Raw genomic sequence first — 26,917 nt, forward strand, 5'->3', positions numbered from 1 at the left:
AACTTGAGACTTTCTTTGTGCAATCCTAGTAATAAACAGCTACTTGCTTTCCCAAGTAAAAATAAAGGCCTGCATGTGTCACTTACAGTTTCATTTGTGCCATGGATTTACCAGGAGCTTGAGAATCCATGGTTCAAAATTGAAAATACAAAACAGCTGGTTTGTTCAATCTTTCACCATAGGCCAAGAGAGGGAAGGCTGCAGATTTTGCATCAAGGAGAACATGGATTTCCCAACTACCACCCATACGTTGTTTCACGTGAACAAGTTTATAGTTGTTCTCAGGAAGTTCACGCAGATGGGCAGTGCCACGAAAGTGAGGAAAACACAAAGACCAGCAGTTAAAGATAACTATGTTAACTATGTGTGGCTGGCTGTTTGAAGGAAAATTCAGAGTGGGGATAAAACATAGTCACAGCCTGGAAAACCAGGAGACTACGTGAGGACTGTGATAGGATGGTAGTTGAAACAGTTCAGTGGGGTTTGAAGAGAAACAAGACATTTTTTAATCCATGTAGAAGCACATTATGGTCCTGCAAAGATCAGTCAGAGCAGCATCTGTGTCTTTTAGTTCTAGTCACGTAATTTAGCAGCTGGAATTAGGAATCTTCATTCCTTGCACAAACAACGACCCCTTGGTGGACAATTCACAGCAACAACAGAGCCACTCCAGCGCCGCTCTGAATGCATGCCAGAGGATTTCTCCCTCCTCATCTTCCTTGCTGCTGGATGCTCGCTCAAACGAGCAATTTGGGAGGATGCTCTGTGCGTCTGGAGGGGCTGACGTGGAGGACTGGGCACCCGGCAGACCCCAGGCCCGCAGTGCTGTTTGCAGGAGACTGGTACCACCCGGGCAGGGTGCCTGCAAGGGCTGTAGGCGGGCTGGCTGGGCGCCCACATGCCTTCCAGTCCGAGCGATGTAGAGGTGCCATCAGCATTTATTTGGAGAGCTCACTGGACACTGACCTCTAAAAAGCTGCAGACGTTTCATAGCCTTACACAGAGGCTTAAAAAAAATACAATTTGATCTTACATATAAATTATTTCCTACTTACATTCTGAAAACCAAAGAGGTGTGTGTTACTCATTTTTAATTCACCAACTTACTTTGGTTATGTTTACTACTTAAATATTTTTTAAATTCATTTTTTAATGGCAAATAGTAATGCTAGGTGGGAAGAGAAATGCAAGAGTTACTTTTTCTCATGTGCCTTACTGTAATAAAGCTCTCCTAAAGCATTAGGTCAGCTCTACTAAAGCACAAGGCTAAAAATAATATTTTAAAATAATATTTATTAAGCTCAGATGAGGAAGAACAACTGCCACTAGATGGCACAACAGCCTTACATTATTTGGTGGGTTGGGTTTGTGTTTTTTTTTTTTTTTTTCCTTTATATAAGAGCAATATGTAACATTTGTTTTTCAAACATGGTGTCAACACATTTTTCCTATGCCTATCCAAGTATATCTGCTTATCACAAATCGGTGAATGAAGCAAACTACATGACAATTCCTTTAGAATATATGCACAGTGGAAATTGAGGTTTAGTGGTAAGCTCAACTAGCACAAATATTTACTAGTTGGATGCAAAAAAAAAAGTAACTTTTTTAATATATATGTACATGTGAAAAAGTTACAGTCAGTGGTAGATTTTTTTTTTAATCTACCAAATTAAAAAAAGTGAACTTTGAATTATCAAACAACCTGTTTCCTCCACATTTCAGTTAGCACTTGATGAGTTAACTATTCAGCCGTGTCTCTCAGGCGGGTGAAGTACAAAGTCAATATTGTTTTCTGGCTGAGTGCCGTTAAAACAAAAGAAAGGTTCTTTACACAGATGCAGACATAGCAAACTTTTGATCAACCATGTAATAAAAGAGGTGAAGATAACTGGTGTTTAATTAAATACGCATTTAACCGTTTTTCATAATTGTACTGCAAGAGTAAGTAACCTGGGTCAGATCTTCAGCAGTGCTAATTGACACTAACTTGGAGAAATACAATTAATTCCACTGGATTAGAACCTAGAACTCAACATTTAGCTGTGTTAAACCTGGAAGAGTAACTAAAAGGTGAATAAAATCCTACACAGTCAATACTTTTCATGCTGTTTACAAATTGAAACACCACACTTAACACAATCTCAAAAACTTTCCTCTGGCTTCTGTTTATCTGATTAGTAAAGCTGATTACTAACAACAAAGATCAAATACGTATTTTGTGAAAACACAAATGTAATGTATCTCAAATATTTGAGCTGATTTAACGATCAATGAAGAGAGAGATGGAAATGGGCCAGCACTTCACTGCATGAGGAGTACTGGTATGCACTTGAATGCAGCTCTCACACTTCAAATGGGCACACAGGCATGTGGCACAGAAGGACTTCAAAATTTCCATGACAACACTTCTAAATGTTCATGCTATTATTTTTTAATGCATACCATACCATAATACAGAACTACAAACCAGGCGTTTTTTCATAGCTCTTTGTCCTCAGGAGGAGCGGAGCGAGGCTAGCACTGAATGCTTTAAAGGTTGTGCTAAGCCTGTATCCAACACAACTTCCAAAAACAACACGTCTGTGCTGCACAGAACCATAGTGGAAAATGTAGTCCCCAGACCAGGAACTGGAAATGTGATAGCATCTCTGAATGCTATGACCTAATCTTTTTTGATCACAAGTGGATTAATTTCCTCACCTTACATGATAACCCATGTAAAACTTTGCTGACATTATATGCATTCTCCAGTATCTGTATCTGAAGGTGAATAATTACTATAATATTATTTCAGTCCTCCAGAAATCCTGCTGTTTCTGTATCAGGCAGGACTCCAAAAACAAGGATGAAGACAAAACTAGGTTGCATTGATATCTGTGGATGGCCACAAGAAGAAACTTAAAGACTAAATTTGGTGCTTAAAAATGGCACAGAAAATGTCATGAATGATTTTATTAATGTAGTAGCTAACTGCTTTCTTCACACCTTAGCTCCCCGCAGGTGGTGGTGTAGAGAGCAACTCTGGCAAATTTATTATCTATTTCCGAGACTTGCACTGGAGTTTGATGAGAATTTCAGACACGTATACAGTCATCTTATCCTTCTGGAACCTAAGACAGCTTTATGATTTCTATTGCCCAAGCAATTCATAATCTTTTAAAAGGATTTTCCCTTATGATATTCCTTTTTATAGGTGGAGACACGTGAAAAAAAAAAAAAAAAAAAAAAAAGAATTGAAATGACACATCTTAGGTTACCCAGTGAAAATGTGGGTACCTGAGAAATGAATCGCACACTTAGTTTAACATAACATCCAGTCCAGCACTCTCACTCCCAACCCTTAACCTTCTCTGAAGCTTCATATTTACGAAAGCAACTTATCAGAAGTGCTGACCCTCCAGACATCCCACTCACAGAATATAGCACTTGACCCTAAGTCCCATTATTTCAGCCTGATACAAAGTTGACTCCAAAATTTCTTTAGGTTCTCCTATTTGGGGTTTAAGAATCTTGTACCACAGCACTATTTTCCTCATTCCTTCTGTAGTCCCACATATTCAGTCTTGCTGCTCATGAAGCAGGAAGAAATTCAGTTACTGTATAACCCCAGTTTATTTCCAGAGTATTAGCTACTCTAAGTGCTGAAGGAAGATGAGGCCCTGCAGACAAAAAAAATGCATACCCATGACATTAAAAGTTACATTTAAATGCATGCACACCAGTAGGTGAAATAGAAACACATCCTAAATCACATAAACCTGTTGACTTTGCAGATGTATTTTTGACATTTTAAACCACTGTATTAAAACAAAAGGAAGTACAATTGATGGTAACAGCTGTACACAACTCTACCACCTTCCTTCCACTGTATCATCATAAGGTTTTCAGCACTGTAGTGCTCAGCTCTAATCCTAGCCTGAACAGAAATATAAAAATGCAAGCCTAGAGGTACAATGCAGATTCAGCTGCTGCCTTCAAAACTCCACCTCATATGACCAGGCATAAAATTACAGAGACTGCTGAGTAATGTCAGCAGTAGTAGCCTACATGCACTCAAAAACTTCACTTTACAAAGAGCAGAACAGTGATTTTAGCTGATTCTCCTTGAGAATCATATCGCTCCCATCTTGATCTGCCAGCACGTGCCATGCCATCATACTGGATTATTACAGGCACTGGCTGTCAACAGCTTTAGCCTAGCCCAAACCAAACCAAACATTTCCACAGAAGCAACGAAAGGCAGCTTTGTCATCCCAGAATGGTCTTCAAGATAAATTTTAGGTTGCAAAAAAGTTGGATTGTTATCATGTTTCTGTAGTGCACAGTCTTAGTGAACTAAATACTGATGTTAAGAACCAATCTCCCACTGTTTCTATAGTCTTCCAACTCTCATAAGAAAACCAAAATTGTTCACTTTCATGGTCTAGAAGCGAGTTGCAGGTCTGAGTGTAAATTCAGTTCCTCCTTTACAGAAGACCATAGAAGTTCATAGAAAAGAGGCTGCAGTTTGCCAGTATTCAAAGACAGATTTAACATTAACATGTTTTCTGTAATTTGGTTTATTCCTGTGATCTGCCAGGATCAATGAAATTGCAGAAGAGCATACAGAAACTGATTTTCTGGTTAAAGATGTACTAGGATGCAAGCATCTATGAAGGAAGTAAGTTTGGATGAGCAGTTACTTTCTCTTTCTTGCTTGTCTTTTCACCTGCTTTTTGCAGCAACAGATGATGGTGCTCTTCAATTTTTTTCAAGCTTCACATACACGGCTATGTCTGCCAATATATTTTCTTGTCCTCATATAAGTTGACATTGGTAAGATTCAGCTCGGAAGGTATTACAACCAGATACTAGCTGCTCCTCGACAACACACCCTCCAACCCCACAACACCTTGTCACGGACTGTCTGTACATATCTGCTTTATACACACCTCAGCGTTTCCGCACACTCTTATGTAACTGACTTCATTTTGGCTTAGCTCCCTTTGTCGGGATTGCTCCCAACCACATCAGTGTATCTGCCATCGAACTTATAGTTGTTTTTCTTACTAACATGCAATTTCATTATATACATTCATAAGCAGATGACTACAGTGAAAACTAATAATCTCTTGAAAAATGCTTGTTTTCTTAACTAAGCCATCCAATCAAGGAAAGTACCTCCCTAACATGTAAGGGACTTGTTTCAAGTACTGCATATTACAGAGGCACACGATGGCACAGACCCAACAAGAGGTGCACGGTGAAGCCTGGAGGAGCCCAAACTGGACTGTGCATATCAGCTCTCAGAACCTGCCTTGCAGAAGGTTCTCCAGATGTCCTGCTGAGTTACTACAGCTCTGCTCAATGTCACAAACTATTACATTGAAAATGGATTTTCCTCAGTTTATTTTCAAACCCAGGCCTTAGAAAAAGACAAGGCTGTCAGTGGGGCCTCAGATAGGTTGAAAAAGACCTATCTAAGTTGAAAAAGACCAAAATAGGTTGGAAAAGACCTTCAAATCATCAAGTCCCATCATTGACCTGACCTACTGAGTCCCATCACTAAAACATGGCCTTTAGTACAACGTTTAACCAAATTCAGATGCTGACAGAGAAGAAAAGTTTACTCATGTTAACCTTAACTTTCTATCACCTTGTCTTTTTACATCTTTAAAGACCTAGAATGGATAGAAGTCTTTTCATGAGTTTAAAGGTTGAAACAAACAAACAAAAACCCACACCCTTCTCCTGCAAAACCGTTAAAATTATTATTCTCTCCTCTCTTCTTCATATAATTGTCCTATCTGTGCCCCTTTCCCTTCCTAAGTGTCCTAAAAGACAACAAAAGAAAAAAAAAAAAAAAGAAAAAGAAAAAGCATTAAGATTTAATTATTTTGACTTTATGACCGGAGTGGGTGGCTGAAGTAAGAAAAAGTGAAATATTTGCACAATAAGAAAATAAAAAAGTATATATATGTTTAAAAAACTCTACCTAACCAGCTGCTCAAAACAGGAAAAGCAGAAATAAAACAATTAATCACTTCTGCCAACTCCTGAGGATTATGTCACTGGCAACAGTAAGATATTTTATACTTCACTTACACGTATCTTCTCATTCATGCACTAAAAATCACACCTCATTTTTTGCGTTGATCAAGGGAATAACATGCTCATGCCAGAGGCATATCTCTTTAGGTAGGTATCTGTATCACATACACCATTTTTTTCCCTGTCACTATGGAAAAGGAACACCGTACAAATAGTGTTGCCACTCATGAACAGGCCAAAAACACAAAGTAAAGACTGCTGATACCCTAACTAATTTTATATAGTTACCATTTGGTTAAAAGAATATAGGGCTGTGAAGTAAATCTAGAGCTGTGAAGTAAAACATTTATCTCTTTTTTTTTTCTTCTTCTTTTTTTCCCCCCCTATATGAAATATGCTTTTGACTACATATCTCCAGGAAGACAAAAAGATACTTGTCTCTACCCGGATCTCAACACCTGCTTTTTATGGAACAGAAGATTCCTATCATGATTTTCTCGCCACACCACAATCCTGGAAATTTGAAGAGTTTCCTCCTCATTGTGAGATCAAGTCAGTAAAGTGCAAAACTCTGCTCTTCAGTTATTTAAGAGTGGGAGAGCTGCGTTTGTTGCTACTACTGCACAGCCACAGTCTGACAGAGGGAAGAGAAGCAACAGAGCTTTGGTGAGGTGGAGATGCAAGCTCACTCACAGGAGTGGTCCAGCCTCAGATTACAGTTTTTAGGTTGGCCTTCCAGCAAGCTGCCACTTTGTCCATCATCAGATTCCACACTGTTAGTGTCCAAAGTGCTAAATGGTTATTTCAATTCACTTATGACAAAACTTACTAGAGACAACGCACAGTCTAATCCTTGGCTTGACTCCACTGAGCTAGACATGACCAATAAAGTTCTTAAGTTCCACTGAAATTATAATACTTTATCATAAGAAATTGTCATAAAATTATATTCAAGCATTTTCAGTCTCTACTCATACATTACTACCATTTCTTATCCTGGAAATTCTGAAATCAGCTGTGCTGTACTATTTCAGAAATGGAACAATTGTCAGTCAAAGAAAGCCCTTCCTTTCCACCTATTCACTTTTATTAAAAAATAACTCTCAAGTAATGCACCGTATAGTGAGACGTATTTTATAAACAGGACCTTTTCTACAGACTTTTAAACAGTATTACTGAGGGTTTTCTACCCTAAAAATCCTGTAATCATAATTGTTCTGAATACCTGAAAAAAACCCGGTGGTACAGGACCTACTGGCATGCCATCTCCTGGGGGAATGTTTCCTAGCACTGGACTGGGAGCTGCTGCAGCACTCTGAAAAGAACAAAGGGAAAATAAACCTTTGTCATTGCATGGTAGGCATTAAACCAAAAAAATAAAAATAAAAATAAAAAAAAAAAAAAGGAAAGAAAGAAAAAAAGCCCCAAAATCTGCTGTAACCAAAATGCAGAAAGTATGTCTCTGGATATGCAATAATGCCATTGCTTCATCTGAAGGTAAAGTAAAATTGTTTAGTGCCTAGTCTTCTTTTATACAAGCATAATAATTTGTTAATATGGCAGGTCTATGTTGAGTGGAGGGATGCTAGAGTTGCACAGATATATACATAGATGTATTGATTAGATAGGCCTTGACTAGATTTTAAGAAATATTTAATCTGTATTTATCCACATATATATGAATGTAAATGTAACTTGCACACTTTGTCTTGTATTATGTGTATTAACATCTTCATGCATGTACAAAGATATATATGTAGCATAAAGAAACTATTCTATGCAATTTATAAGCAATTTCCAAGCACTTTAAAGATAATTCCAGCAGACCGTAATACTCTTTCAGAATTATATCAAGCTTCAAAACAGGATTCTGTTCAGTACAAGAAGGAAGGAATGTTCACAATTCTGCTGGAAATGTTCATGATTTTACCAACCCCCAAAATAACCACCATGACAAATTAGAAGAATTCAGGTTACATTTTTGGAAGGGAAAAGAAAAAAATGCGTTTCTAAGAAGTGAAGCAGAGGATGAAATTAGTTACCTTTGCAAATCCTTCAGTTGGAATAAGCAAGTAAAGAATGTTGCCTCTGGCAATTTACAAGCAGGAGATCGTCACAAAAAAGGGAAGCCAAACTGTTATTGTTGTCATGTATTGGAACCTCAATTACTTTTAATTTCTAGCAGCCTTCCTTCCTGCAATACGTTTCTGTTATGGCATAAGTCTGAATCACCTATAAAGGCTTGCAATCTTTTGTGAAAGTACTCATGCGCGCACAGTGCAATGAGAGCCGCTCGCAGTCTACTAATGGCCTGCCGATATCTGCCCTACAGAACATGAATGACTTATGTTTATTAACTTATCACTCCGCTGTACGCTCGTGCTTGATATCCAAAAGATGCAGATCTGGAAACTGACTGCATTTCCAGGTGTTTGGCACACTGTCTAGGAAATTAAAGAATAATGCTGGAAAGATCTGAAAACTGGCACAAAGGCGGGCTGACCTTTTTAAACCAAGCAGAAAGGAAATATTCAGTTAATTACCACAGATACTTCGATGGCTTAAACTGCACTTTGGAATCGATGCTTTAACAACTACCAATAACACATCTAGCGTCTAAGCTGCATGTTCTTCTCAAACAAAAGTCTAGGACTCATGAGTAAAATGCAAAGACTTTGGAGATGACTGAAGCCTAGTTTGATGGACCAGAAAACCCTGTGATAGAGGGTCTTACATTGTCTGCAGGACTAGTGCTGAAATAATATATGACTGATGGAGAAAGTTGGCCAGGTGAGCTGGAGGTAGCAAAGACATTTGGAGCACACCTTTTTGTCAGAGGCTGCCATAAACCAACTAAACCAGCCGATAAAGCTTCAGCAATTGAAGAAGGCTATCCGCTAGCAATTGCCCTCCTTTGGGCACCATCTGATGTTTGTAGGACTGGAGCAAGGTGCTGCTTATGTGCACGGAAAATCACACTACTCCCTGCAGCACCTCCACTACTGCTCTTGGGTCTGTTGCACTCTCTGGCATCCCAGACAGAAGGAAAAGCATGCAGGTGGCCTGAATGCACAGCATCAACTCCCCAAAACAGAAGAGAAAGCTCTATTTGCATTGGTTTGCTTTGGTTTGTTCTGTTTCCTAATCAAAAATTGACTTGTTTGACCTACGCAGGAGGTAACAATGTCAAGTAAAATCTTCAATAGGTGCAGAAACAGTTTGAGTGAAGTATGGCAGATCTTACTTCCACGTTTCTAGATGAAGAATGACAACAGTAGCATCACTGATGGAGAAAATCAATGATGTTAAAAGCCTGAGCATCTTAAAATGTCCAAAATAGCCTGCACTGCAGTCTTTCACTAAGAAGTAGTAGTAGCCCATTAAAAAGGCACAAATAATGACGAACCTGATTATAATACCATCCCTCCTTGCATTCCTTAATAGTTAAAGAAGCCAAAAAAATGAAATAATGATTTTCCAAAACCAGGGGGAGAAAACAATTAACATTGTAATCGTTAGGGTTTTTGTCAGCCATTAAACCTTCTAACAAGGCTTTACCTAAAATATGCCTGAAGATAACATCTTTCAGGTTGTCTCAGTAGTTATTTTTTAATATAATTTGATTTCTTTTTTTTTAATGTGAGGTAGCCATGAGACCAGAGGAATCCAGACTCATTCCTTGGTGAAGCTGGGGGAGCAGCACACAGCTCTCCAGCTGTGGTACAACAGGCATGGAGCAACTCCTCGTCTGCTGAGCTACAGGTGTAGCAATGAAATGCACCTAAGTATTCCTCACACATTTACAGATGTAAATGAAGATACTACATCCTGAGATGCTGCTGATTCCTGTGGATAAGTCCCAAATTAACACTTTTTTTAGGAGGAGCGATTTTCGTACAACTTTTCTAATGAAGAGAAGTAGAAAAGAGCCTGATGAAGCACAGGAACGAGTCTGGAGATCTTCTGCAGCCTCTGAAGGCCCATTCTGGAGAGCTGCTCACTGAGTGGCCAGAGGATCTGAACAGTGCTAGCACGCCGTGATGTAACAGAGGCTGGCAAAAGGCAATTATTTGTGATGATGGAGGGACAAGAAAAACAAGGTTGTGTGGAGGCAATAACAAAAGCGATCCAGAGTGATTTACTTAATTAATCTCAGTTCTAATGGTTCCTGGAGAAAAAGGTCTAAAGCAGAAGAGAGCCAGCTCTTTGTTTCATGCTAGTTGCTAACGATTAATTTAATTTACTTTACTAATATTGGCCAGTTTTTGGTTGTGGACCATGATGTTTCAGGGAGGTACTCGAAGCATTGGTCTTAACTGGCCTGAACTATCTGAGACTTGATTATCCTGTGTAGTTTACAGACACCTGTGTAAAACCATCTCTTCAATATATTTCTTAGTAGAAGGGAGGACAAAATGAGGCAATGTTTGAGTGGTCATAACACTAGGGCAGTTTTACTGACATTTACAGTGCTGTTTATTATTTGTAAGAATTTAACAGTTATAAGTGGTCCATAGTAGTCCTGTCTTTGGTATTAGAGAGATTAAAATTTCTATTTTTCGTTACATAATACTGGGGTTTGTTTTTGTTTTCACATTGTCTCTTTGGGATTTTTTTCCCTGATGCACAATTAAGTCCCAAAACCAGAAATAAAGCATGTTCACTGCTTTAGCTATATTACATTTTCTAGCTTACACTATGTGATGAACATTTTAGGACCTTATGCCAGGTAAATCAATAAACAAACCTGCAACAGCTGCACTGAGATATTCTTATTTATTCTATCCTAATGAATTATTCAGTTCTTCTTCCACAGTCCCACAGCAAACCATGGCTTCCTTTTGCATGCATTACAAGTTGCTCATCATTTATACTTCCATTAGTTTGACATTGTAAATATTTGCAATTTGCTTTCTCCACGTTTCATAAAAAGATGAAATAGGAAAATTTAAATGGTCTAATATTTTTCTATGATAGTTCACCTCCTTAAAAATAGAATAGTTTATTCTCTTTTGCATCCAATATACTGAATTTATGGCATCTCTTTAGAATTATTAATTAAAATAATTAAAATACTTGAATGAAAATTATTGTGGACATTCACTGTGTTATTCCTACAACCCTGGAGAACGCAAGGCTAGATTATTACATTAAGAAAGTTAAAACTAGTGTCTGATAAGTAGCTTGTAATGGTTTAGGATTGTGTTTACCAACAAAGAAATCACAAAAATAAATAAATAAAATTAAAAGATGTCAGTTATTACATATAAAAACTCAGAGAGCAATTTGTCATGCAGAGGTCATCTGCTGAGGCTACCAGAAGGGGTTTGTGGCAGAAGCTCACAAAAAAATTCTGTTTTTGATCAAAGTATTTCACAAAGAAAAGACTTTATCCATTAAAATCCAAATCTGGCTCATTCACTAATATAAAGAAGAAGCCTAAAACAATTAACGAGGCCATTTTCACTTTTAAAGACGTTTCGTTCATCCATTTGTGCACCCAGGCACAATGGTGCTGTCCCACCCTCCACCGCACCTCCTGTCACATAGCACAGGTGAATGAAATGTGACTGAGGATGCTCTGCCGTCCCCATGGGGTTGAGCAACAACCACCTGCTGATACATCCCTCCATGTGCAGTCTTACCCCTAATATTAGGGTAAAGGCAGGCGTTCTCTGGAGGGGCACTGCAGTGCCTACCTAGAGCACGGGTTTTTGCTGTACAGCTTCATGCACAGCGGTTGTGACACTCCATTGCATGTAGAAGTGAAGGCAGGACGGGTTACACACGTGAAAGTGAATTAGCATCATCACTATGAAAAGGTAAAATCTGGTAAAATACTGGCGAATCTCAGTACCTCTCACAACTCTGGAGTCTAAGCAGCATTTGCTGAAAATAGAGCATGGGAACTGCTACTTTTCAAATTCATTTGCTGAGACTCTAATCACTTTAATGATAAGCCTGAAAGCTTTCCTTTGATTATTTCAAAATTTCCTATCTGATTTTGAATGAGAGTCAGAAAAGACTGCTGATGTACTATGAACTATTGCAAGTAATGCCAGACATATTAAAGCTTTATTTCCTCTCTCTGGATCCTGCTTCAGAGAGAAGTTAGGACATGGGAATTTTGGCAAGATCTTCAGAAATAATAACACTTAAATCGGTTTCTCTGGAATTCAGCGTTTGCATCAAGAGTGATATTTTCATAAGAAATCTATTGCAGACAAATCCAGAGAACTAGCAGTATCATTTTACATTTCATGTAAACCTTAACATGAGAAAGACGTAATTTACTCCTCAAGATTAAGTACTCAAATGTAGATAGAAGTGACACTTAACCTGATGTTAAGGACCATTTTGGTACTGTTACAAATAAAATGATTATTGTTTTATTTTAAAACCACTCAGCTTTCTAACCTAAACGAATTTAGATAAATTATAAGGATATTAATCTGATTTTCTCATACCTGCATATATGCAACTAAAATACACAGCGACCAGACACAAACACACAAATATTCTGTTGTGGAGATTATTGATACAACCAGTTCCATCAAAACAGCAGCAGAAGCGTTCAGCATTTCAGGTTAGTTTTGTTCCACCCGTGTGATATTAACACAGAGGTAACTTATACACACACAAACAGCGAACACAAACTTCTTTTAAGACTAATGCTGCTACTTCGAAACATGACCTGCCACTTATTTTACACGTTGCTGCTGTGACCACATGGACCAGTGTGAACCCCATATGCAGACCAGGACTTCCCAGCTGCTGTGGTGATGATCCTTGGCGAGGGGACCCCAGCGAGCACAGGGCAGCAGCTCTGCACCCCCAGCTTCACGGCTTGACCTCAAGCTGCACACATACACCACCAGACTGTGCATGGGCTGACGAGAAGGACAACACAGGGAACACAACAACGGCTGCTGCTTGTACAAGGTTTCAGGCATACCGCTGGCAGAGAAAGCAGAAGATGTTTCATTTTTGGTAGAAATCTCCTCGAAGCTCATGCTGAAAACCCCCAATGCTACTAAGCGTAAATAAGACTCTGCTAGTCAGTTGGTAGCTCTGAGATGAACATACAAGCAAGTGCATATGGAAGTCAAATGTCTTCCCAAATCAGTATGGCTTAAGTCATCACATCCAGCGATGCCAATTAAGAGAACTGTAAATAGACACAGGAACAGAAGACACTGGGGCCATCATGTTTAGCTGTGACCAGCCCCTGATGCATCAAAAGAGTAATATGAGCAGCAAAATAATCCAAAAGCCAACTTTCTATTTTTGTCACTCTCTCATATCCTCCTTTTCCCAATGTTTTTTTGCAAGCAGGGCATTCTGGCTGCTGTCTCAGGAAAGCATGGATATGAATAATACACCAAAAATCGAACTACTTATTACCTACTTAAAAGTTACTATCTTTATTATATTTTACCAAGTATTTTTGATGCAAATCTGTAGTCTTCTTTAGGAGAACACTTAGAAAATGTTTTGTTTTGTTTAGTTTTGTTTTAACTGAAGGATAAAGGATAAGTATTTAATACTACTTTTTCAAGTTCATGAATTTAGCGAATGGTAAGAATCACTTTTTTTTTTTTCTGGAAAGACAAATGATTGATAGAAGCAACTCATTTGAAACATCTGAACCACAGGATCGAAATAATTCTGGATGTAGTTTCACTGACACATTTTTGTCTAAAATGCTTAATTTCTGTTTTCTGATAGGAAGGTATTCACATGACAGTAGTAGCTTAAAAAGTGTAACCGTAAGGGTCATAATGCCACTCCTCATAACTCCTCTCTTTTTTTTTTTTTGGAATTGCAGCTCCTTACAGTTTGATTCAGACTCTGGAACTGCATTTCTGTGCACTCCACTTTACTCAGTTATGGTGATAAAGAACACATAATGTACTACAGCGATAATTCTATTAATTTCTATTAATAACCAAGTTAAATAACGGTTGTCAAAATTCTAAAAAATCACATATTATCTTTTTTTGGGGGAAAAAAAAAAAAAAGTATTGTGTTTGTCTCGGTTTACTTCAGTAGACCCACTCAGATGGGGGCACACCCGTCTGTCTAACAGATCATTTTTCTCTCCCCACAGGGTAACCCTACCTGCCCACAAAACCTCACTGTGAGCAAGGCTTCCCTATATCTTAAGTGGGATTACAGTTTGTTTTACAATATACCAGTGTCAAATCTGGTGTTTCCACTCTCCTTTGCTAAGATACTGAAATTCTATTACAGAACTGAAAATTGTCTATTCATTTGGAAGTATACTGTTAACAGAAAGGATTTTTACAGAAATATTTGCTATCAATGAAAAAAAGTGTTCCAAACTCTTGTCCAAAGACAACATGTCAATCCTGCCCCTTAGCTACATCTTCTTGGGTTATATATAACACAATTTCCAGGCAAAAAAAAATCTCTAAATTACGGTTATGAAGAAAAGGTATTTTAAAATAATAAAATAACAGTATTATTCACTGGAAGTTACTAAAATCAATCCTACATGTAGGTCTCAACAGAATGTTTATTTTTTTTAAATAATAATGTGTGTTTTAAATATTGGAATAGACTAAGGACTATCATGTTTTTGTCTACCCTTTTTCAAAAGTTAACAGAACTAAAGTTAAAAGTTGGATACTTGCCTCTTTATTTATGAAGATACAAAACAATGATAGTAACATTTCAATTACCATTTTCAGACAATTTTCTGCTCAAGTAAGGGCGTGTATCTCAGCTTAATCCCAAGAGATGCCTACCCAGGCACAGAACCAAACACCAGCCCACACTATTGAGGTGACACTGGATAAAAGGCATCGTGACTATTGCAGCTATCACAGGCCGCTGCATTACGGATGGGCTGAAGGCACACAAGGAAGTGATGCTCTGCTGCTGCAGTTGGAGCCGGGATGCAGTGGCCTTTCAGTGAAAGTGCTCCTTTCCAGAGGTGATGCTTGCAGCCCTTCTGCAGGCTCCCTGCAGACCAAGCCTGCTCCCATCTGCTGTCTTAGCTGTGAACCTCTGGACATGCCACTGCTTTGCTTTGCACTGCATGGGCTCCACTGAGTCCATCCGCTGTACACAATCGGAGCGTTACTGTCACGTATGAAGTTGTTGAAATGTGAAACTGCATCATCGTCTTTTCTGAGTATTTTCTCAGTGAGTTTTGGGGTCATGATGATATGACCCCAGAGGAGAGAAATGTTGCTGCACGTCTTCAGAATACACAATTCATCATGGCTAGCTCCCAATGCCATTATTACAAATAATTTTAGATGTTGACCAGTCAAATGGCATCCTCTCCAACATCAACAATAGGTACCAAAAGCTAACTTTCAGAAATACCAGGCTTAGTCCTTCTATTTGAGTAATACCCAAACTAACTATACCTGTGCTTAAGCCATGACATACTACGCAAAAGTTGGCTTAGCACTGCTAAATTTTTAACTTCCTGCTTCAAACTTGCTCCATTGTATTCTCTGTTGATGCTCTACAGAAAATTCACAGTTGGAACAATTGTGCTAGTTAAGCTAGTGTGGCAGGCCTGTTTTACACCCTAACTTTCTCTAGTAATTAAGATGTTTGGCACAGTGTCTTTAAATTGCTTAATTAATGCAATTCTTAAATCCATTTAGTTTTACAATGATTTTAGGATTGCCGTACTTTTGTATTCCTGTCCTCACGACACTGCCCTCCACACCAGTGCTTTCCCATTTTAAGAATATAATCGTTAGTAATGACTAAAGTTCCTCTGCCTGTCTCTTTTCTGCAAGTAATGAAACGCAAACGAACAAGCATGCTATGAGCTACTATGTGTTAAAGTACGTTTAAAGACTGGCTTTTGAATATGCAATGCAAAGTAGACAGGTCTGGGGTTATTCTTAGGTCACCTGCAAGTGATTCAGCAGTCCTGGAAGTAAGTGCCAACTTCAGCAGAAAAACAACAAATTCAATAATTCCCTGTCTATCCGAACTGGACTTTTGCCTCTATACATAGCTAAGCGCAAAGGAAAGCATGAAGAGGGAAAACAAGCTGCTACTTCAGAAGAAGATGAACTGCAGAGTTTACATCATGAAGAAACTACTGTTTATGTCATTTCTTGAGCACTACTTTGCTCTAGAAATAGTATATTCAGGTGTTCTCGTCTGGGCTTTCATGCCATGAAACCACTCTTCAACAACCATTACTAAAGTACTACCCACAGATAGTCTTTTTCAACAGCTTACTGTCTTTTTCAAGACCATGTTGTAAACGTTATTACTTTGTTCTAAAATATGAAAGTGCATGAACTCTACAGATATTTTGACAGAAAAATTTCACAGACTGAACATACTAAAGAAGCCACTTGGGTGTTTTTTGAACATCAGCTCCACTGTTGATAGAGTTAGTGGTATGTAACACAGTACATGCTTTTTCTTCAGTCTCTAGCCTGAATTTTGTGACTTTGTGAATCACTGGTATTTCTTCGATGCTGAAAAATAAATGCTTTAATTCCATGACAAGCACAGTAATTTTATGACACTGTGAGTCTGGAATTAAAAAAACAAACAAAAACCATGCAATATGATTTCTGTTTTACAGAGATTTTGCTGTTTTTCTTGGGTAAGATAGTTCTATAAACTTCCTGAAGTTAATTTCAAAAGCAGAAATGTCCGCGCGAGGCCAACATTTTCAGGACAATAAAAGGGATTTGAAAATTAAAGATATATGTTGGAATATCTCAATTTAAATGTAACACTGATTAAGGATGTTACAAATATTTCCCTGCCATGCAAGGCTAACTAGCCCAGCGAGGCACCCTCTGCAACCAGCACAACAAGAAAGCTGCTCTGAGTCATCCTCTGGAGGAGTGGATCTTTTACTAGCAACTAATGAGGACGTGCAGGGAGAGCAGCCCTACTGAGACTGAAGTTCACCTTTCTGAAAATGCTCTATGTATTCAAGCATTTTTGTGTAACTGGCATGCAACGTATGGGGTACAACATTTAAAAGAGTCCACTAGGTAAGATTTCTGAGACACCTGTCTGTAACTTGGGTTTTCAAGCACAGATAGAATGGTTAATTTTCAGTACGCAAGTCTGAAAAAAGCCTTGTGAATCTGAAGAAAAATATGAAAAAGTTACAACTTATTCAAAGATCGCCTATAAAATATCTGATTTATATCATGTTGTGTGAAAGTCTATCTTTGGATAAATGTAACTTTTTGAGCACTGAGTTTTAACACGCCTGAATGTTAAAGCAGAATTAAGTACTGTGCCTATGAAGATTTAACATTTTTATGCTGCAAGTTGCTTGCTTAAATAATTATCTCAAGTAACAGTTTAATAGTCACAGGAGTCCAACATGCTACCTACCCCATGGAGTACCACAATTCGAGAAAAAAGTATCAGACCTGTGTTCAAAGGACAACAGAGGGAGAGGGGGCTCACTCTTCAGTGGCTCTGCAAGGCTGTAGATGTTCTTCTGAATGAAAGCTTTAGTATCTGAAATATTTGGTCTGCAACTCAAACACTTTCCATCTGGAACAAGTCTGATGCATGTCTGAGACATTTTTATATTTAGGATATTAAAAACCAACCAACAAACAAACAAACAAACAAGACTGAAAAAAAAAATCCCTTCTGAAATTGAAACCCACTAAGTAGCATTTGGAACTCAAATTAGCAAAGAAAAATAACATCGTCAATCCATTTTTATCTACTGTCCTCCAAAATGCCTCATCCCACTACATGCACAATGTAAAAATGGCTCGGCATCACAAGCAATTTGTATTCTCAGCAGGTTCATCCCCCCAGTGGTTTGCATCCCGGTCATTCTTCTACTGCCCTACCAAAAAAGCCAAGCAAAATTACACTGTTCTTAAAGTTAAACACAAACGAGTTGCTAAAAATAAGCAGGACCAAAACCTCTCCTCTCTTTGGGAAATGAGTGTGGTGCTAACGTGAGAAAACGAGCTGTCAGATCCCAGCAAACCCGAGCCAGGAATAAGGGGCTGCAGCCCTGCCTTCAGCCGCACGTGAGCATGCCGGGTGCCCTGGCCACACTGCGGAGCCTCTGAAGCCCAAGGGGTTCAACCAGGTTACTTCTCCTCGGGGAACCAATTATTTTACACCCTATGGTGACTGAAAATCCATAGCTGGGACAACAAGCACTGGAGTCTTTTAAGGTTACTAGCTACTAAAGCTCTGAAATGTGCTTTTAAAAAAACTTAATTTTATGCAGATTTTTAGATCATCATATAGATTACTCTTTATGTAGACTCTTAGAATCACAGAATCATTCAGACTGCAATCATTTAGATTGGAAAAGACCCATAAAATCATCAAGTCCAACCATCACCTAACATTAGAAATCCACCACTAAACCTTGTCCCTAACTGCCACCCCCACATCTCTCTTAAAGACCTCCAGGGTGGCGTCTCCACCCTTTTTCATGGGGTGGAAGTGGTGTTTGGTTTGTTATTGCTTGGTTTATTAATATTTTTAAGTGACATCCACACGAGCATTGGTGTGGCCCTTTCCCCACACCACCACAATGATCCAAAACAAAAATGAGTGAGTTCCTCCTGAGCTCCCTAAGGAAGGGTGTGGATACAAACCGAACTGTCACGGTCAGCTCTGCTTCAGGACAGCAGCTTGGCTAATCTGAACGTCTAGTGATAAATGTGATTACTGGTTGGAATAGTCCGTCTTTCATTCCGTATGAGATGCTGGCTTCCTCCTCTCACCCAACAGAGAGAAGCCTGAAGGAAGGATAGTACAGACAGGTCCAGTTCTCTGCTCCTTGAAGAAAATGGTCTAAAGTGGAGGAGAGCAGCTGGTCGCCCATGTGCTGCCCTGACCTCCCATTCCACGACACCGTCAAAAGAGCCATGCAGTGTCCACAGTGACAACAGTGACAGCGTCCATCACACACGGCCCACCTGTGGGCCTTCCTCCCCAGCTGAGGGCTCACTGCTGCAGGACCAGGCCTCTTCTGGGGCAGCCACGTACCTCACCCTAAAATGCAGGCACCCTGCCTGCCCCTCTCCTCAACAACAATAACAAAAACACCACACGAAACTGAAGCCTGCTCCCCATCCTAAGCCACCCGAACGATGACACTCAGAGGCACTATTTTCCCTCCCATCCTCCTGACTACAGCATATCCTCCTACACCATTTTTCCTCATTCTGATATAGCAAACCTAACAATTTACCAGCCGGGTTGGTTAATTATAGAGAGCTGGCTGGTCCCAAAGTGCTGTGCTACAGGGACATAATACAAGCTGCAAATTGCTAAAGCAAACCAGCACTCTCGCTGTGCCCCCTACTATCAGGTAAATAGCCTGTATTATGCTGGGGAAGCTGGCAGTGGTGATACAGGCTTTTGATGGGAAATTATACAGCTCTCGCTATATAATGCTGATAAGATTCACATCAATAAAGTACTGGAGAGCTGACATTCTTCTTTGAATCTTAAACTGGGGAAGCTCAACAAAATAAGACCCACTTGTAGAAGACAGCAGCTGAGTGGCTAGATATCAGGTTTACATCCGAGCGGTATTTTGTTAACAGAACGAGGGAAATGCAACTTTTATTGGGAATTCCTCTGAGCCACAGCCAAGACACAGAACTTTAAAGCTCATTTATCCTATCACTTCTTTGCTCCCAGCCCTAAACCTTCAAATCCCTGGAGACAGCTCCAGGCTTCCTGCTGCCCAGGGAGATGGGCTCTTTGCTCACAAACCTCTGCGGGCAGGGGTCTCCCCTGGCACCACTCGGCTCCCACGGGGGGATATTCATGTCTGGTACCAAAGCTGATGAAACAGAGCCGTGTCAGGTAACAAGGGATAATAAAGTCCCACAGAAGAACTTAATTTAACTGTTTAATATATCCATATTTACGCAGCAAGAGGGGACGGAAGGTAAAAGACAAAGATTTCTGGGATTTCTTTTTGTCAGTTCTTTCACAAACTATTTTAGCAAAGATAAATCTGCCACCCTGCATGCCAGAAGTCCTTCATTCCCCTTAGCTCATGAAAAATGAAAAACTACCATGCTTAGTTGTCCTCTTGAAGAGGTCTCCCCAGTGACACAAGGCACCAATGTATGATTCTTCCATGAAGTTAGTTCGGGAACTCGTGCTGCGAGCAGCTGGGTCTGCAGTAAGACTCTAGTGACTTTTCAGAGTCTGTTTTCTCATGCTCCGTGATTTCTATTCTTACTCATATTTTGCTAACCAAAATTACAAGCAATAAAGGCTGTTTTCCTTAATTCGTAACTACACAATTCACTACTTTTTTTTTTAAAAAAAAAAAAAAAAAAAAAAAGAACATCGCCTTCACTATCAAAACTGCCCATACTGAATAGAACAGGAGGAAAATGCAGCACAGCTTGTAAGTACAAATATTGTCTTATTACTAGCATTCTTATTTCCATTGTGCTATTGGCAGTTTCATATCAGCACTCTATGAATAAGGATGACATCATAAATATGAATGGGCAACAAAAAGTGTCAGAACAGTTGAGCTGGACAAAGAAAAGAATCGATAATCAAGCAATTTTAAGATACGAGATAGTGAAGCTTCAAGTGTCAGGAATATGTAATTCCTACTCCGGTATATTGGTTCTGCCACCTAATTAAAATCTCACCATCACCAACCTCAAAATTCAAGAGGAAAAGTGCCAGGTTTGTATAGCAGAAAGACAACCAGAAGTTTCATTCTTTTCTCTTTGTGGCCCCAGCTTGGTGTTAGTCGTGTACTGACCTGTGCTTGTGGCACACTGCACACTACTGCCTAATTAACTTTACATTGCAAAATTCACATTTAACACAACAGTTTCAAGTTAGTGAATGCCTAGCTATAGACAGACAACAAAACCACAAAACTTGAAATTTCCAGAGTGAAAAGAAGCTCAAATATAGTAGTAATTGGGTGAAGAGGTGACAAAAATCTGGGTTTAAATATATAAAAGATGAGCCTTGGACAAAATGGTTCACTTCTTAGGCTGAGGTAACATTGCCACAATTTTTATCAGCCACAGCAATGAACCTATACAGCCTTCCAATTATTTTTTAAAATCCTCCTTTTCGCACAGAACAGAGCGCAATTTTAGCATGACAATGATATACATTCACTTGATAAGGCACCATAAAAAAAACAGTTTGCATTTTATTACTTGACTCAGTGTAACCATTTTTAAAAACCTCTCATCCTCAGCCATCCTCAACACTACCGCTGCCTGTTTCTTGCAATATTCGTCACACACTCCAAGCATACAGGTTATTTTCAGGAAAAGAAGGGCTTTATAATCTGAAATAGAAAGTGTTTTTGCCATGACATAGTGCCGAGACAAAGTTACAAGCCACATGGGGTAGGCTGCTCCACATTTCCAGATTCACCTTGTGCCTCAGCACACCCTGAAGAGAATGTGTGCCGGCTGGGGGCCTGTCTGAAGCCCTGACCCCAGGGTCCTGCCCATCACTCGGGGCCTTGTCGCCCGTGGCCGCAGTGGATGGACTCAGATAGGGGCACGAGGCAGTGGAGCTGCTGGAGCTGAGGTGCTGCAGCCGGAGGCTGGATGGAGGCTCGTGCGTGATGGCTGCCTCCGGAGGCCAGCCCAGGGGAGTGGATGGTGGCGAAGCCTTCTCGGACGGTATTGGAGAGGAAGGAAAAGGCAAACGGACTGCTCAGTACAGTTCCGATTCACCCCCAGTCCTCCTAATTAAAGGGGGGGAAAAATTGTGATGAGGGGCATAAAGTTCCCTCAGAGCATTGTGCTAGAAGGACACAGTAAAACTGCTTGTTTGTCTCAAAATTTTCCTGTAACCAACATCGCTTCAGACAGGAAAATGCTTTGCACAGGCAACCCTTCCCCCCTACTTTTACATTGTTGGTTTTGGCTGAGGCCACTGTTACAACAGGAAATAAAAATTATATTGCTCAGGAAGGAAGCTAATGAGTTTCCCCTCCCCCAAATGCCATTAGACACTTCCTGAATAAAGGAGAAGCACATTAATATAAAGAACGACGATATGCAAGTAACCAGGAGCACAGCCTGCTGTATGATTAAAACTACGTACAGCTTCTGGATGGGGAAGGAATACCGGGTCAGCTGCTCTAATGCAACACCATTACACTGCCTCATAATGTGCTCCTGAGTGCGTTGCCTGCTCTGCTGGCGAGTGACTCCACAGCAATGATGCTCACATCACTTCCTCTGGGAGAATATTCCTAGCTATGAACCAGCTCCTTGTAAGGAGTGTTTTCCATGCGATTGCTTACGAGTTACCCTATTCACTTGTTTTATTACTTTGACTTTAGGCCTGCTTAACAGAAATGCACATCTGAGCTTTTATTGTTCGGTTTATTTTGTACACGTCAGATGTTCTTTAAGCTGAGGGATTTCTCAGTTGGGGAAATACCAGAAGTCTGACAAATAAAATACCCGAAGTGCCAAATTTATGGAGGCCCAGTGATCATCCCTGTTGTGTCCTTAACATTCGTTATTATTCAGCTTTAAAAAATGCAACTAACTTTTTCATTGAGCAGAATGTAAATATTTGTTGAGGTTAAAGAGATTATATTAACGCTTACCTCAAAATCATCAAGTATTCCATATAGTTAAACCGTGCAACATATTTTGGACCACAGTTACTTTAACTCATTCTTACTGCATTTGTATTCAAGTTTTTAAAATCAGATTAAACAATTTAAGGTGTGTGTCTGCAAAATTGTAAGCAAATTCCTTCTGAGGTGAATAAAATGCAATAAAGTCTCCCATGTGTTTAAATTCTTACAGGATCAGTCCTTAAACCTCTGCAGTGGAATAGACTTTCCTTTACAGTTTGACCACAGACACACAAAATATGTCAGCATGTAGCTATTCACAGGTGGTTTTTTTGACTGCTTCAGGACAACCATTTGTGAAGGTGACATGCTTCCAGGATAAGGGCCCCATGCCATATTGCATGTCATGTCATGTAACATGATCTCTTGGGTAGGATCAATAGTACAACTACACCTTTTCCTTTCCTTGTTTTCCCCTTCACGATTTTCAAGACACCACTTGCAAAATCTACTTTTTCTGCTTTTGCTTATTCAGTTCTCATTTCTTTGTCTTTTCTCTTCAATAAATTGTACGTTTCCCTGCATTCTTCAAGTTCTTCTCCACTTCTTGATCCACTACAATCTTTTATGTCTTCTGATTTAGTTTAGTTTCTGAGATTTAATGATAGTAAAAAAAAAAAAATCAAAAATTTTAATTTAACTCTTACTGGAAAAAAGAATGGGGAATAAAAGTGTCTCCAGTGGTACACTGTCTGGGACATACATAGCAGCAGCACTCAAGAAGAAAAAAAGAAAATTAATAAAGAGACGTCAACTTCTTGATATAGCTTCTCCTAGTTATTTTATGACTTCTGTATCTAAACAGTGATTCAGAATTACTTTACATGTCATTTAGTTTGTTTTAATTTCAAACAGCACCTAAAATCTAGAAAACAAAATAATTAAGAGTCTAGCTTACATCGTTTTAATTTTCCACATCCTTTTCATGGTGTTACAATACATGCATTCTTTTATTGTACTTATGTTATAAAATAGGGCCATTTCATAATCACCCTAAGACATTTTAGAGTGTGTCTCATGCTGGGATCTTAACATTTCACCAGTAGCTGAGACACTTGGCTTTTAGTCTTCCAAGGAAATTAAGACACGGCAATAAGCCAACATGACACAGTGCCTGTTGAGTCTAAAGATTTAATTACAGGATCTTATTTTTTAAAGAGAAATCACACGAGTCTCCACACCATGTTTAAAACAACAAAAATGTGTCATTTAATCTGTATTGATTAAATTCCTTTGCTACACATTCCAGAGAAACATTGTGTTAGTGATGTTAATGTAAAATACTCGAAGGGCAAGATAAATAAAATCTTCATTTCCAATTTGTCTACCTGCCCAAAAAGTACAGCTGTTATTCTGAGCCAAAACTAGCAGCCTTTGGCTGCAACAATTCTGCCATACCTCAACAGTGCCTTGAATGATAAAACAAGTTTACATTACTGGGGAGAATCCTTCCACTAAGTAGAAAGAGAAGACAGACAGGGGCCAACACTAGCAGTCAGTTTTGAGCAGATTTTGCTCTTGATGGCCCTACCTAAACTAGAGCCTTTCAGACTAGATCACCTTCAGACAACTGCAGTGTGAATACAAAAGATCAATAAATCACTCCCAGCAAAATAAAAGCACGCACGTGTCTAGAACCTCTCATGTCTTTTACTCTCTCCACGAATTAAATGTAATTGAACTGCTACATTTCAGCACCTGTTAATTCCACACACACACACACAAAACAGCATACCTCCTCAAGTAATTAATGCTAAATTAACCTTAAGAGTATAAACGATTTTTTTTCCTAAACTGCTTAGTATTTGTGTTCACAGCACTCAAAATATTACATGCTCTAACTTTCTGCATGAGTGTGTCTACTCAAGCATGTTTTTTCACATCTTCAGAAAGCTCGTCATTAATCACTTGGCATACATCTAACAGTTCAGAAGTTCTTACAAAGCAGTCTCTACATCTGTGGTTTATGATACCAGCATATTGTCTTTACACTAGTGTAAACTGTAAATACAGAGAATATTTTGCCACAATTTTTATTTCTCAGTCATATCTACAGAAAATTATTATCTAAATTTCACACAAACCTCCGCATTGCTACCCCATTATCTAACTACTGATTTTTTCTTCACTCAAAAGTCAACAGATATCCCATTAAAACATGAAGGTACAGAAACACTTAATTTCTGAGTGGTTTTGCTAATAATATGTTGTAAAGTCAGCAAAAAGGACTAGAGGTCATCCCAAGTTAAGAAAGGTAATTAGTTAGCACTGGCATTTTTAAACTACCATCTTCTCCAGAGGACACATCACCACCTTTCTGAGCCTGCTAACTCCAGCTCATGCCAGAGGAGTGGTGGAGGAGCTCCAAAATGGTATGCATTTTCTTAGAGTTTAAACAGCTGCTGGCAAAGAAAAGGAAGCCAAGTGGAGCTGCACAGAGACCAAGAGGTGCAGCACAGTGGAGATGAAGAGGACCAGAAAGCCCACGGCTGGCACCCCTGCAAAGGGCAGCAGGACTGCCATGACCAGGGATGGTGATCCATGGAAATACAGGTCTAACTGAAACTGAGAGAGAACTACATGAAATCACCAGGCTGGTTTACTTGTTTACCCATTTATTTATTTGGGGCTTTTCTCATAGGATAATGAATTAAAAATCAGAACTAGAAAAGCTATGTGAACTTTCCCTACAGAGATAACGTGAGGAAGACTGAAGGATCTTGCGATGCCACCATCAGGAAATGGTGGCAGCAGACATCTGGAAATGGGTTAGATGGAGCTGATACTTTGCATAGTGAAGTACATAGCTCTTCCAAAATATTGTATACTTACTTCTCTGCTAGAGCTCTCTAAGTCAGCTCGGACACAAGGTCCAGGCTCTAGATGCAGAGAAACTGTGTTTTAAAGATGACAACCAAATATGGTCAGAAACTGTTATTCTGGAAACTTTTTTTTTTTTCTTCCCTGTGAAGAAAGGGCTTCATAGTAATGAAGTAATGAAGCAGTAATTATTCTCACACCGTTATACTATCACTCGCTTTACATGCCCTGTCATGTTTTTTATTGAGAAAATTGTTCCAATATGCTGAAAAAATCAGAACAACTTCAAAATCCTTTTGAATTCAGTAATATCTTTTCTTTTTTGGCCTATTTTACTGACAGTATCACTTAATATCCATATGAAGAGCAACTTTCTTTTCACCTACAGATCTCAAAAGTGCTGGGCATAGAAATCTGTTTATCTTTAAGGTATTCAACATCTTTGAAATTAAGATGCAAATATTCAAAGAATGCCTCCCACATCAAGCCTAAAGATAGTAATGTTTCATTCCCATTGTATGTTTTGAACTCCGGAGATGGCAGTTTTGGATTTCTGAATTTCTGAGTGCAATGTTGTACTTCAGAAGATAGAAAAGACTGCACAATGATTTCATCAAAGCTCAGAAAATATTTTTAACCCTTATTTAAAATGATTTTCAGGTTACCCTCATACATCTTGCTCCATCTCAAGGGCAGAAACCACATCGTCTATAGCACTTTAACTGCTTTAAAAGCATAAACAGAGTATTTATGTACCACTAAATAACTGCTTCAGATTCATATGATTCAGCAAAAACCTTCTGAACGAAACTTCTAAACCTAAGAGACCTAACAGTCCTAAAAAATTGAGTCAAATTAAGCTTAACTTCTGCAGTGAAGACTTTCAAATAACACTACTGAAACAGAAAATCCTAACATTTAAATCTAATACAGTCTATTTTGCAGGGTTTCAAAGCTAAATACATTACAATGCTATCAGGCAGTGGCACATAGTAGTAATGACTATTATAGCTTTATAACAATGGCTATCCAAGATTAAAAAAAAAAAAAAAAACAAAGAACAACAACAACAACAAAAAAAAAAAACAACACAGTATAATCAAAGTGATTTTCAAGCCTTCCTTGACACATATTTTCAAAAAAACAAACCAAGCTTCCCTGAGAAATCACCCTGCAGTTATGTGTTTCTAACAACTACCACCTTACACACCTATTATGTATTCGAATAAATAACGGTTTCTTTGGCGTAGTAATAACAATGAGAAGTATCTTAATATAAATCAGGAGTCTGTGCTTGCAAAAAAGCCAGACCAAGCAGGATATGACTTCTCTAGGGACTAAGGAGGCCTTGTGTGTAAACTGTCAACTCCTTCCTCTTCCCCTAGCAGCAGGAAAGGAAGCATTCAGGGTGGGACATTACTTAAACGTCCTACGAAAAAA

General features: G+C 39.0%; 1 protein-coding gene across 11 annotated transcripts in view; it reads right to left on the reverse strand.

Moving 5' to 3' along the window:
* Positions 1 to 26,917, reverse strand: part of SSBP2 (single stranded DNA binding protein 2) — a 188,625-nt gene that overhangs the window by 62,114 nt on the left and 99,594 nt on the right. For 7 of the 11 annotated variants that reach the window (XR_014687464.1, XM_084505176.1, XM_084505174.1 and 4 more), the window contains exon 5: positions 7,259 to 7,348. The exons of the other annotated variants lie outside the window; for them this stretch is intronic. Coding sequence is in view for 6 of the 7 variants with exons in the window: in XM_084505176.1 (XP_084361302.1) it covers positions 7,259 to 7,348 (90 nt within the window). In the remaining variant the exon portion in view is untranslated. The remainder of the gene's footprint in view (positions 1 to 7,258; positions 7,349 to 26,917) is intronic. 11 annotated transcript variants of the gene reach the window in all.

Source organism: Aythya ferina, assembly GCF_964211825.1.
Source record: "Aythya ferina genome assembly, chromosome: Z".
NCBI lineage: Eukaryota > Metazoa > Chordata > Aves > Anseriformes > Anatidae > Aythya > Aythya ferina.